The sequence below is a fragment of the Dioscorea cayenensis genome, chromosome 8, assembly GCF_009730915.1.
Source record: "Dioscorea cayenensis subsp. rotundata cultivar TDr96_F1 chromosome 8, TDr96_F1_v2_PseudoChromosome.rev07_lg8_w22 25.fasta, whole genome shotgun sequence".
In the NCBI taxonomy this organism is placed as follows: Eukaryota; Viridiplantae; Streptophyta; class Magnoliopsida; order Dioscoreales; family Dioscoreaceae; genus Dioscorea; species Dioscorea cayenensis.
Genome location: NC_052478.1, coordinates 12,095,344 through 12,107,434, shown reverse-complemented (window position 1 = coordinate 12,107,434; position 12,091 = coordinate 12,095,344). Strand labels below are relative to the sequence as shown.

The 12,091-nt window shown below is 37.5% G+C and overlaps 1 protein-coding gene across 3 annotated transcripts; it reads right to left on the bottom strand.

The window, feature by feature from the left end:
- Window positions 1-3,475: 3,475 nt before the first annotated feature.
- On the bottom strand, window positions 3,476-11,800 carry LOC120266903 (protein RDM16). Of its 3 annotated transcripts, none has more exons than XM_039274557.1 (6): window positions 10,762-11,800; window positions 5,835-6,119; window positions 5,295-5,729; window positions 5,015-5,209; window positions 4,757-4,917; window positions 3,476-4,666 (listed from the first exon to the last, which is right to left on the bottom strand). In XM_039274557.1, exons 1-6 carry the CDS (start codon window positions 11,782-11,784, stop codon window positions 3,808-3,810), a joined length of 2,958 nt encoding a protein of 985 aa, XP_039130491.1. In that variant the 5' UTR covers window positions 11,785-11,800; the 3' UTR covers window positions 3,476-3,807. The 3 variants fall into 3 exon arrangements, with proteins under 3 accessions (XP_039130491.1, XP_039130493.1, XP_039130492.1); XM_039274559.1 differs by lacking the exon at window positions 10,762-11,800 and having other exon boundaries at window positions 5,835-5,961; window positions 6,039-6,119; XM_039274558.1 differs by lacking the exon at window positions 10,762-11,800 and having other exon boundaries at window positions 5,835-5,956; window positions 6,039-6,119.
- Between the last annotated feature and the right edge of the window lie 291 nt (window positions 11,801-12,091).

Genomic DNA, 12,091 nt, shown 5'->3' with positions numbered 1-12,091 from the left:
AATATAGTTACAATTGGTTGATGCATTGTCACTACTTATACTAATTTTAATATAGTTACAATTGGGTGACTGTCATGTCATGTTCTGAATTGCTTTATAGGCAATGTCATTGCTATTTATATTCATTAATTAAATGTTTAAGTATGAACGATGATTGCCTTATTTAACTTTTTCTTTCTTTCTTTTTGTTTTGTTTTGGTGATTGTTCTATTCTGTTCTTCTTTATTTTATTGGCCATGGTGTATGAATTGGGGAAATTATGTAGGGCCTTATACCTACTATTGAAAATCTATTCCCATACAATGAACACAAATTTTGTGTGAGGCATATCCTCAAAAACTTTAAAAAAAAATTAAGGGTAAGGGACTAAAGGATCAATTATGGGCATGTGCAAGGTCTAGCTACATTCTAGCTTTTGAGAAGGCAATGGAAAATTTAAAATTGATGTCTGTTAGTGCATATCAAAATATGAAAAATATAGACCCAAAACATTGGAGTAAGTCGCATTTCCAAACTCAATTCAAGTATGACATGCTTTTGACCAATTTGTTTTAGTGTTTTAACAATCAAATATTGGAAGCTAGAACAAAAGGCATCATTACAATGAATGAAATGATCAGGACAAAGCTAATGGTCAGAATCCAAAGAAGAAGAGATGCAATGGAGAAATGTAAAACCATACACTGCCCTAGGATTCTCAAGAAGTTAGAGAAATTGAAGGAAATGAGTAACATGTATTATTCAACATAGTCTAGAGAGGATGAATATCAAGTACTAGGGCAAGATGGTCAGTTTGTGGTTAATATTAAAGAAATAAATTGTAGTTGAAGGAAATGCCAACTAGCAGGATTTCCTTGTAATCATGCAATATCGGCAATTTATTATGATAAGGGAAGGCCAGAGAACTACTTGGATGAATATTATCAAGTCTTCACTGTTCGCCCAAGAGTGATCTAACCCCTTCACCCCTCACTTCCACTTGAGTCAATAAATAAGAAGAGAGGTAGGAAGCCATTGCTTAAAAGGAGAGAGCCAGATGAGCAAAATGTGGGTTTTAACAATGGGAGAGTATGCAAGAGAGGGACTCCAATGAGGTACAATATTTGTAGAAAGCCTAGCCATAACAAGAGATTCCATGGTGTCCAGGTATGGTCAAATTTAAGAAAATATTTGGCCTTAATTTTTTGTTTTTTTCCCCTGTGACATAGACATATTTCCCATGGTTTCAGGGGGAGAAAGAGTCAAATGAACAGACAAGTGGGCAGTCTGTTGGGACACTCAATGCTGATAATGTGAGAAATTTGTGTTAAATAAATTTAGTTCTCTTGCATTTGTGGTGTTTATTTAATTATCTTATGCTTATTAGGTTGAAAGCAATGATCCTATGACAACAATCGATCCCCAGGTTCTTCAGGATCATTTTGTTTAGGTTTATCATTAAGTTTCCTTTGCATTTTTTCTTATTTTATTTGGCATCCAATTCTATGACATGAAAGTAATAATCTCTATATATACATTGAAAAGTGGATATCCTCAACAAAAGCACTGAAATTGGGAAACTTACACAAGAAATTATAGTACAATTTAGTCTCACATGTTAGATTAAACTTCACATATTAGATTAAACTTCACATATTAGTTTACATGCTTCAACATTGATACTATTTTCTTATTAGGATTGGATATGTTAACAAAACAAAATATGGTCATTCTTGTTTATTGACTCATTTGAACAGGCTCTTATTGGGGAAACAATTACAAATGAGATAAGGCCAAAGAGAAATAATTTGCAAACTAGGGGAGGCAAAAAGGATGCTAATGCTGAATTGCTGCCCAGGAATGTGGTTCAAGTAAATCAATCTCATAAGAAGAAAACTACATCAACTTCAAAAATTCAGGTGCCAAGGCTTTTTGTGAGTGATAAAGATGGGGCTGCTACAAAGAAAAAGAAAATATGGGTACCCCCTGGTACTAGAGGGTCTGCTGCTACTAGTGGTAATCAATAAGACAAAATCAAGTCTGTTAAAATTTATGCTGCCTAATTTTGTGAATGTCATCAACTATCATAGTGTCAGGAATTTTGTAGTGGTTCAGATACTGATTTCTACTATTAGTAATTTCAGTGCAAATTTTGTGATTGTACAGAATTAATGCATTATGTCCAAAGCTTGTCTGGTTTATACACATTGGCTGGGAATTTTTTTATTCTACAAAATTGAAGTTGTGTGCAAAACGTGTATTATGTGCATCCATTGTACTAAATTATTGTATTATATGCAAGTTTATACTGCCAAATTTCATGTAAATTTATCTGAATTGTAGTGTTTCAATTGGCAGAATGGAATTGTTAAATTCTTGCCAAACTATCTAATTGCTAGAACTGAATTGTAGTGAACTGATTTCTTCTTTTTTTTTTCCAGTGCAAATTTTGTGATTGTGCAGAGTTAATAATGCATTATCTACAAAGCTTGTATACTTTATAAAATTGACTTCTTTAAAGGGTTGCCAATTTTTATTATTATACATAATTAATGTCATATTTGCCAAGTTTGTACAGGATTAATTTATCATGGCAAGACTTTGGGCATGTCTTCCTTGTTAAAAACAAGACATGAGTTTAGACCTTTTATGGCAACGTTGACTTCATTATGAAATTAGACTTTTCAAGCCAGAGGTTCTGATTATTTATTAAAGATCAACAAGTGTTACTTACACAAAATTCATATTGATGTATACTGTGATTTCCAAAATCCAGATTTCAAGCTTATTTTTATACAAAAAGAAAACCCTTATACATTGTATAATGGAACCCTAGAACTACAAGCTGGACAACTACAAAAAAACCCTATTATGAAAAGAAGCTTCATTAAGTGATCAATTTCACATCGAACTGAGAATATCTTAGGTGATGATGCAAAGAAAGGGAGATAGAGACGGGGAGAGGGAGAAGGCTTATGGCAATCGAAATTCTTGTATAGGATCAACCATTCATTGAAATTCTTGTTCAAGATTGAGTCTTGAATATGCCTCCTTGCTCTGACTGTGTCTTTAAGGTTTTAGCAAAAAATAAAAAGAAGACGATGAAAACGAAGAAGAAGAAGAAGAAGAAGACTAGGAGGTGAAGAGGGGGCAAGGTGCTGAGCTGGAATAGATAAATGGCGGGATGCTGAGCTGGATAAAAAGAAAAAGTTTGACTAGCCTTGAAAAACCAGTTTAATCCTCGCTGGCGTCTCCAAATCAACAAATGAGCTATCAAAACATAATCCACATGATCATTCCGGCAGCCACGTCATCAATTCCTCATCAGAAATGGGAGGTATCTTCCGATTGAAACAAAATCAAAAAGAAATGAATTGAAATGTGATACCCATTTAGATATTTGGCCATCGTTTGGTGACCCATGGAGATATTTACCCCATATGATTAAGGTAAATACAAAAACAACCCACAAATAAAAGTGAATAAATTAATAATCAGATCACAGAACTCTTGATTCAGATAAACTTCCATATAATAAAGTATCAAAGTTCAAACATAAGGCTTCATGTGGAGTATGACACAGTGAAATAGTGAACTAGTAGATGAGAAATGAAAGACCATGAATTGTACGAGATTTTAAGATTCACAGACAATAAAAAGCATGCATATAAAACCAGTCTTCAGTCTCCAGTCCACTAAGGAAATTAATGAGCACATCTCATTGCAGTCTCAAATTTATGGCCATGAGCTGCTGGTCACACGCAAGCAAAGATCAACATCTTCAAAACATGAAAAGCCGGCTAAATTTTATCTTCATAAACTCCATGCTCACAACAAGTCATCTGAAAAATTTACTGTCAGATCCCAATAGTGAGGAACACCAGCATCTGCGAAAATTTTCCTGCCAGCCGCTTCAGATCTGCATTGGTGCAAAGAGAATTTACGGAAGCTAGGTTTCGCTACACTTCCCTGCCAAACCAGAACACAACCGTTGATAGGGCGGTCATGGTCGTCGGTTCCCTCTTCATCACCAACTGCAGCAGCCCAGTTGATGCGCTTCAGCATCAACTTCCCATACCTTTTGATTGGCTTTTTACCCCCTTCAACCACCAAAATGCTCATACCATCTGTAATTACAGCACAACCAGTGAGTTTGTTCTGATTGGCATTCACTTCAACCTTGAAACGTGTTTGCGAGTGCGAGAGGTCATTGATCTTGTAGATAGACACAAGGGTCTCCAGTGTGTTTGGATCCTCAAAGAGCTTCCTCTCTTTCTTCTCGCGACGCTCTCCAGGGAGGAGTTTGCGTGCGGTGTTCCTATCAACATGAGCTTGTTCCCGCTCAGCCGCAGCAGTGCGTATTTCCATCTCAAGTTTTGTTGGATCTTGAGTTGCTTCAGAACCAAGAACTTTCATGAGATTGCTCATCTTGATCTTGGGCTTGGGAGGCTCCAGCAGGCCTTGTCTTATCATCTCTTGCTTATCTCTTTCTTTAGCAAGCCGTCTCTGAGTTCTTAGTTTCCTCAACTCCTTGTAGGTAAGCTTCAAAGGCTGTGGGGGAGGTGGGGGCAGCTCTGCTGGAGGTTCAATTGGACGAGGATGCTCAACATATATTGTGATCTTTTCCATATTTAATTTATCATTGGACAAATCATCATATGTCTTCGAAGGTAAAAGTGGTCCATCCCTAATTGATAACACATAAAATAGATTAAGTTTAGAGGTAACACACTTAGTACATCATAATGATGTTGTTTAACCAATAGTGTATACTTACCACCATTCAATTTCAGGTATCACCTCCTGTTCTTTCCGCTCTTTAACAGTTCTATCTGATACTTGTATCAGATTTGGATTTATGTCAGGCTCAGCCTTTGCCTTGGCAAGTTGTGATTGCTTTATCTTCAGCTCCTTAGCTTGTGCCTCCCCAAACTGACTCTGCAAAGGAAAATAGCCGTGACATATTGTTAAAAGTAGAAATAAGTCCACCAAAAATAAGGCAAGCACATTCAGTCACACATGACATTTGCAATACCTTGAACTTAATCATCTCTGCCTGTTTTGACCATTTGCCTTCCTCAACAAATTGAAATGTCGCCCTTTTGGGCCTGATTAGCTTGGTCATATTCATACCCATCTTTGAATCAAAATGAGGGTTTGACATTGTACTAGCATCAAACTCTGGCCTAAGTATTTGGAATGCTTCTTTCTTCTGTTTGTTAATATTGACCTGTTCACGAAAAAATAATCAGTGCCCACAATGGCAGAAAACAAACAGTCTTCAAGAAATAAGTGTAAGTTACAGAAACCAAAACCTTGAGAGTACTAAGGTTAGTCAGCTTAGGCATGTTAACAACATTTCCATGTTCATCTATTTCTCTACCCTGCGCATCTAACCGAAGAACTGGAGTCTTTGATGGCCTCTGGGGTGTGATAACATCTATTGCTGAAGGACCTGGGAACATATTTATGAGAGGTGCAAATTCCGGATCCTGATGAAACCCCATTCTAGCAGCAAGCTCTTGAGCTCGTTTCACAGCTTCTAGATTATGCACAGCATTGAGTCCAGGAATTACACCAGGAGCATTCACAGATGGTTTAGCTACAGCAGTTAAGTTTTGTGTGTTTGGAAGCGCACTGGCCGGAGCTGTAGATACCTGTGTTCCAATAGCCGAAGGAATTTTAAAATGATCCTTGCAAGATGATCCCTGGGAATTATTCGCCGAGTTTGCACTAGAAATTTTGCTTAGCTGTTAAGGGAAGGAAAAAGGGAAATGTAAATTAATCACAATATGGCAAATAGAGAAGACATGAAGAAAAAGCAATTCATAAGGCATTGCCTAGGCTATAATTACCGCTGGAATCTTTTTCAACTTTTCTGACAGTTCCTTCTGCATTTGCAATGCTTTCTTAGCTTTTGCTAAAGCATCAAGAGACAGAGTGCCACTTCTGCCAGCGACTGAAGCTGTAGTTCCATCTGTACTAGATTTTCCAGGAACCTCATCAGATCTGGTAACACTAACTCCCTCATTTTCATTGGTGGTAGTAATTGAAGATACCTTAGTAGGCAGGGGGTGATGAGAAGCAGATGAGATCACAGAAACCTTTGGTCCTACATTGAGTGGTCCCAGAGAATCAACCTAAAAGATCAGATTTACATTGTAATTAGCAATAACAAAATTGGACTATAACCTCAGAATTCTTGGACAACATGTGATAAGGACCGGTTGTTTAAATAAAACAAAAAACCATAGAATATACGATCCCCACGAGAAATGATAAAACAAGCTTCAGAGGACATCCCAACATTAAGGACGTGAGAAATGAAAACTCATACATTTTATACATTAAAAATGAAACAAAATTCAAGGAAGAAAGCAGAACCAAAACATAAGTGATTCACATTTGAATATGATTACGATAATATAAAATATAATCAATGCATAAAACAAATAAACACATTCTCCTACACTCAAAAGATTCCTTCAAAAAAATTTTGCAGACAATATCATACAGGCAATAAAAAACAAAATAATTATCTCACAGGTACATTTGCTCATGGAGAGAGGATTTATTATATTTAACTCTTTCTATGGTCTGCACTAGGAAAAACTTGTATTATAGAACACCATGAAATACTGTTTACCTTAGTTATACTTAAAAAGTTTATAAAGAGTACCAAGGACAAGGATCCCAAAGGCCAACGACATACTTGGGACTGAGAGGTAACTGAAACAAAATGATTGCTAACACAGTATTAGACAACAAAAACATCTATTAGTGTAACAAAATGTCCATACTACAAGATTGCACAAACCGATCAAGAACTTATCACACGCTCATCTAGTGGTATCTCTCCTTTCCTTAAGAACAAGGTTCTTCATGAACTAAGTACAACTTACATTCATGAAAGCATCTTTTATGTAGAGATATCCACGTTAAATTTTGAACTTCGACAAAAAAAATTTCAAATTTATCTTCCTAAAAAAAATCAAATAACATTTCTTTCAGGATTCTACTTTTAGTTGGTTGTTAAGAGTTAATAGCATGCTTCTTAGAATTGTTTGAAGTATTTTTGTCTACACCTTCCCGATGTTCCAAAGGAAAAGAAGATTTTTAATAGGATAAAAGATAATATACTGCTTTGTGCAATTGAACTTATAAAATAGAGCTTTAAAATCCAGCTATCCATTAAAAAAATTGAAGCAATCTTAGAAGTGCTTCTTTAATTTTGAAATTTCTTCTTGTCCAACACATTTCTTCTACAACACCCTCACCAGTGTTATTAAAAGCGCAAAGCACCCTTAAGGTGATGATAATGTAAATCACCTAAGGAGCTAAGCGCCATCCTAGGCGCTTGCCTGAGCGACATGAAACTGATTAAAAAAATGTAATATATATATATATATATATATCCAAAACAACATTGAAATTGAATAAGATTGATCTTAAGTTAATATAATAACCATCTACTAAAATATTGAAGATCCAAAATAAAAACATAAACAAAAAACCACAAAAGGCAATCTAAACTTTCAGGTTTAGTATGCAAGAGCTAATTTAGAATCTTAATTCTAGACTAATCATCTGACTCTATTAGTCAATCTTCCTCATCATCTAGGCTATCGTTTTCCTTGTCATCTAGGCCATCTTCCTCTTTGAAAGTAATATGCTACTTTAATATTCTTCTCAAATAGAACTCCTTCCCGATTAAACTTCCTTATCTTTCACATGACATCTCCCAAGTTTTCATCTATTTTTCATATGAAGTTTTTTGTTTTTTTTATCCTTTTCTATTTTTTATTCTCTGCTAAAAAGTCTCTCCATATTCTAAAAAGTTGCCTTAATTAGAAAACCCCTCTTCTTAATAGTTACACTTTTCAAGTATAATTGTTTATATTTCCTAAAAAGCATTAATTACTCTCTAATATAGCTTCCTAAAAAGCATTTAAAAATTGAAAAAAAGGAGAAAACTAACAAAGACAACGTTTTTCTTGCTTTTTTTGTCTTGTGCCTGGGCTAAGGTGCTCGCCTAAGTAGTGCTTCTTTGATGGCGCCTAGCCTCACCTCGCCTCGCCTGGGTGCCTAGGCGGTGTTTTTTCCGCTTTTAATAACTCTAACCCTCACTATACCTAATTGAAGTTTTATTACAAATTTACAATAAGCCCTACCACAGGAAAAGAATTTTTGTATGCATTTGACAAAAGTTGCATTCTCTGTTATGAGAAATAGGATATTAAACAAGCACAAACCTTCAATTGGGGAAGCCAAAAAAAAGAGGGGACAAAAAAAAAAGAACAGAGAGATATGGCAGTGAGGAGACACCAGAAAATGAATCAAGCATTATGAAGGTAAGACAAAAGAAGTATAGGGTAATGGTCACTGAAGAAAAGGAGAAGAATTGATTTGCTGAGATTGTTTACAAAAAATGAAAAAAAATCAGTAATCTTACAATTGCTGAAGAATGCCTGCCATATAGTCACTAATGTGGAGGTATCAATATTTTTAAGAGCTTTCCACTCATTTTCCTGCACTTGGGGCCTAAGAGTTCCCATTTCCCTTCTCATTATAACTTCTTTCACTTCATTTAGTTCTGTCCCCTTCTGTGGGTATTTCAATCATATTTCATGAATAATAACAATCCTTTATGGTCAAATACCCACCAACAAACTCTTGCTTTCCTTAAAATCATTTTCTCCTCTTTTTATTTTAGGCTATCTGCATGCTGAATACACGATTGACAACCATTAGATAATCCAATTGAACACAATGATGGCTAGCCAAATATTCTCTCGCTCACCTCCACACCTCTATTAAGCTTTAAATCACTTTCCAATCATTGATGTTGCTTCCATAGCTATAAACCACCACCAAGTGCACTCAATATCCGGGAGTAAGTTTCCCAATGTACAGAGTTCCATCTTCCATGTCCAAGTGCACTCAATATCCGGGAGTAAGTTTCCCAATGTACAGAGTTCCATCTTCCATGTTCTTGATTCCACTAAATTTAAATTTTATAAAAACATTAATTCAGTATTGATCCTTTGATTGGTTTCAAATTCCATTTCTAATACTAATCCCAACTATCAAACACTCTTGTTGCAATCTTCACTCAAGTTGCAACATCTTTGACCATGTAAACCCTTAATGCTAGAAAAGGAAACTGTTTTACAATATAATCATCCTACAATAAAGCATTATGAAAACTGTTTGATCCCTCAGCTAACTCAAATCATACTAAAAAACACATGACAGAGTTATTGTGATATCCCTACTTGTAGACCACTCAGTCTACTCAGGGAGAAAAAATGAAGATGCATTGAGCATAGGCATTCTTTCCAAGGACAACCAACTTCTCTTAGATGGATAACCAAATTTTCCCACAACTATAAGAACGAATTTTCTACACTTTCCTCCTATGCATACCAAGATTCTTTCCAAAGACCTTTCATACTTGGATTGTCTTTGATAAGATTTTAAAATTCCACATGTATACTATCAAGCTTCAAGGGCTCCAACGAATATTGACCTTGAGTAAAAGAAAACATTTTCAAACAATCAAGGGCATATTCCGCAGAGGCCGCCACATTGACGTCAGATTCAACCAAGGAAAAAACCATTCTAGGATACACCAGGACTTGGTTGCGCTCAAACTAAAAGGAAAGTTATCTAGAACTTTATATGCTCCACAAGCTAGACTCACACCCATTTCATAAACACAAAAAACTAAAGACATCTAGATCAAATCATCAAAAGTTTTGATTGGAGGCTCATGGGATTCTGAAGACTTCTCTATCAGTAGCATATCCAACTTCAACACCTTTAACAGGGTGCAGTCTCACAACAAAATTAACAATCTAGAAAGAGTGATGTTATTCAAGCTAAAGAAGTTGGCATCCAGGTCATTCAATCCCTCTCTCCTGGTCATCATCTCCCAAAAAAGAGAAACCCTAAGCTGCACCCCCGCCACCTCTCCCATGATGCCATGACTAGAGCAGTGAATTGCTGCTTTCCCTTCCCTCCCGTTCGCCTCTCCCAGTATTCACATCGCAACGACCCTTGAAGCTGCCTTTGTCCGCAGCTCTCTCACCGGTGCCCTCTCCATCCTCCAACACACCTCCTGCCCGCTATCCATCCAGTTCCACTTTCCCCCCACTTTCCCAACCCTCTCTGCATGCTCGCTGCATTTCCTTTCCTTCACCGTTCAACACTTCAACACCGCCATGGTCCACAACAAGACCTCTGTTGGCCACACCCTCAATCAGCCCATCAACTATGCCAGCATCTACCTCGCCAACCTCCTTCCCACGCTCCACCGTGTCATCTACCTTGATTCCAATCTCGTCGGCGTGAAGGGCCAGACTAAGGTTCTGTTTTTTGTTTTTTTGTTTTTTGGGAGATGATGGTTATGAGAAAGGGATTAAATGACTGGGCATCCATGTCATTCGGTAATGCTATTCAGCCCACTTGTTTGGCATGAATAGCATTACTCATCTAGAAAACATCCCCACATGATTCCATTAGAAGACCAACATTAGCTATCATTGAAAAAGGCCACTATAATTGAACAACCCAATGATGAATTACCAAAAGAGAGTTAAAAACGTAATGCAAGCATACTACAGGCAACTCATAGCAAGCCGAGAAATTATCGATTCAGTTGAGCATTGTCTTAAGAACAACTGATTCAACCTATGTTATCAGTATTTCAGGAAATATAAACAATGACAAATGGCATGAAGATAGTATGTAAATAGGATTGCATTATAAAGACAAACTCACATTAACCATGGAGCCGCTCTTGTCATCATCGATATTCCTGGCACCATTTTCCCCAGAAACTCCAGGTTTCGCATCCTCGCTGCTTCCCAATTCCACCTCTTCAACCGCATGTTTAGATATCTGCTCCTCTTTCAAATCTTTTTTCCCATCTTTATTACCCTCCACATTCACACTGTCACTGAATTTTCTCTCCCTTCTTCTAGCCTTCTTTTCTCCAGTATCAATCAAGTCCTCTTCCTTAACCCTACTCCGCTTGCTATCCTCTTTCACATCTACCACATCGTCTGTCTTCTCTTTCCTCTTCTCCTTATGGACGCCATTAAGCTCCCCCGCATCCTCCAAAACCTGATCTTCAAATCGCCGCCTCTCTCTCCTCTCCTCCCTCGTGCCTTCAGAAACCCTAACCCGCTTCCCGCTCTTCTCCGACTCCTCAAGAGGCTCATCATTCTGATCTTTCCGCTTCCTCGAAGAGGACTGGCGCCTCTCTACGAATTCCTCACGGGGCAAACTTCCTCTCTCCGAGGACCGCTCCCGAAACTTCTTGGAATCCTCTCGGGAAACCCTATCAATCGATTGTTCACGCCGCTTCTCAACACCATCCGGCGAGTCCCTCCTCGAGCGATGTCGGCGATCCCCGTCGTTGCGGTGATGCACGGAATCATCACGGGAGGAAACCCTAGCACGCTCGACCGAATCCCTACCCCTATCAACAGATCGTTCACGCCGCTTCTCAGAATCCTCCGGCGAGTCTCCCCTGGAGCGATGGCGGCGATCACCGTCACTACGGTGGCGGCGCTCGTCGGCATGTTTCTCGGTGTGTTGATGGTGCCGGGGCTGGTGATCTCGATCTCGGTCGTGGTCGTCCCGTGATTTCCGGGTGGATCGATCCCTCTCAGAAACCCTATCCATTGCTAGGGTTTCACAGCGGAGCTCGGAAAGATCAAGAACGAAGGAAACGACCGATTTGGTTTTGTGTTTTGATACTTCGATTAGGAAATGAAGCCTCGCTAACGGGCCCAACATCGAAAAGGGTTGAGCTCTCGCCCCATAAAGAATTGGCCCAATCTCAGTTTGTTCCTGGATATATATATATATATATATATATATATATATACACAGATGATACTTCAAAATTACTCCCTCCGGTTTTTTTTTTTAATTATTTATTTTATTTTAGAGGATTTTTCCCTTGTTATTTTACTAATCTATTTAGGAAATTTTAATTTAAATTTTAGTTAAATTTAAGATAAATTAATTTTAGATTTTAGTTAAATTCAAATATCACTTAAGTTCAAATATAATAATCCTTATCCTATCTTTACCTTTACAT

Excerpts from the sequence above, each read along its gene's own strand:
- LOC120266903 (XM_039274557.1), bottom strand. The coding sequence starts at position 11,784 with ATGTTGGGCCCGTTAGCGAGGCTTCATTTCCTAATCGAAGTATCAAAA. Across the intron at positions 5,730-5,834 it reads AGTTGAAAAAGATTCCAGCG|CTAAGCAAAATTTCTAGTGC; the intron begins GTAATTATAGCC and ends TTCCCTTAACAG. Across the intron at positions 4,667-4,756 it reads ATACCTGAAATTGAATGGTG|GGATGGACCACTTTTACCTT; the intron begins GTAAGTATACAC and ends GTTATCAATTAG.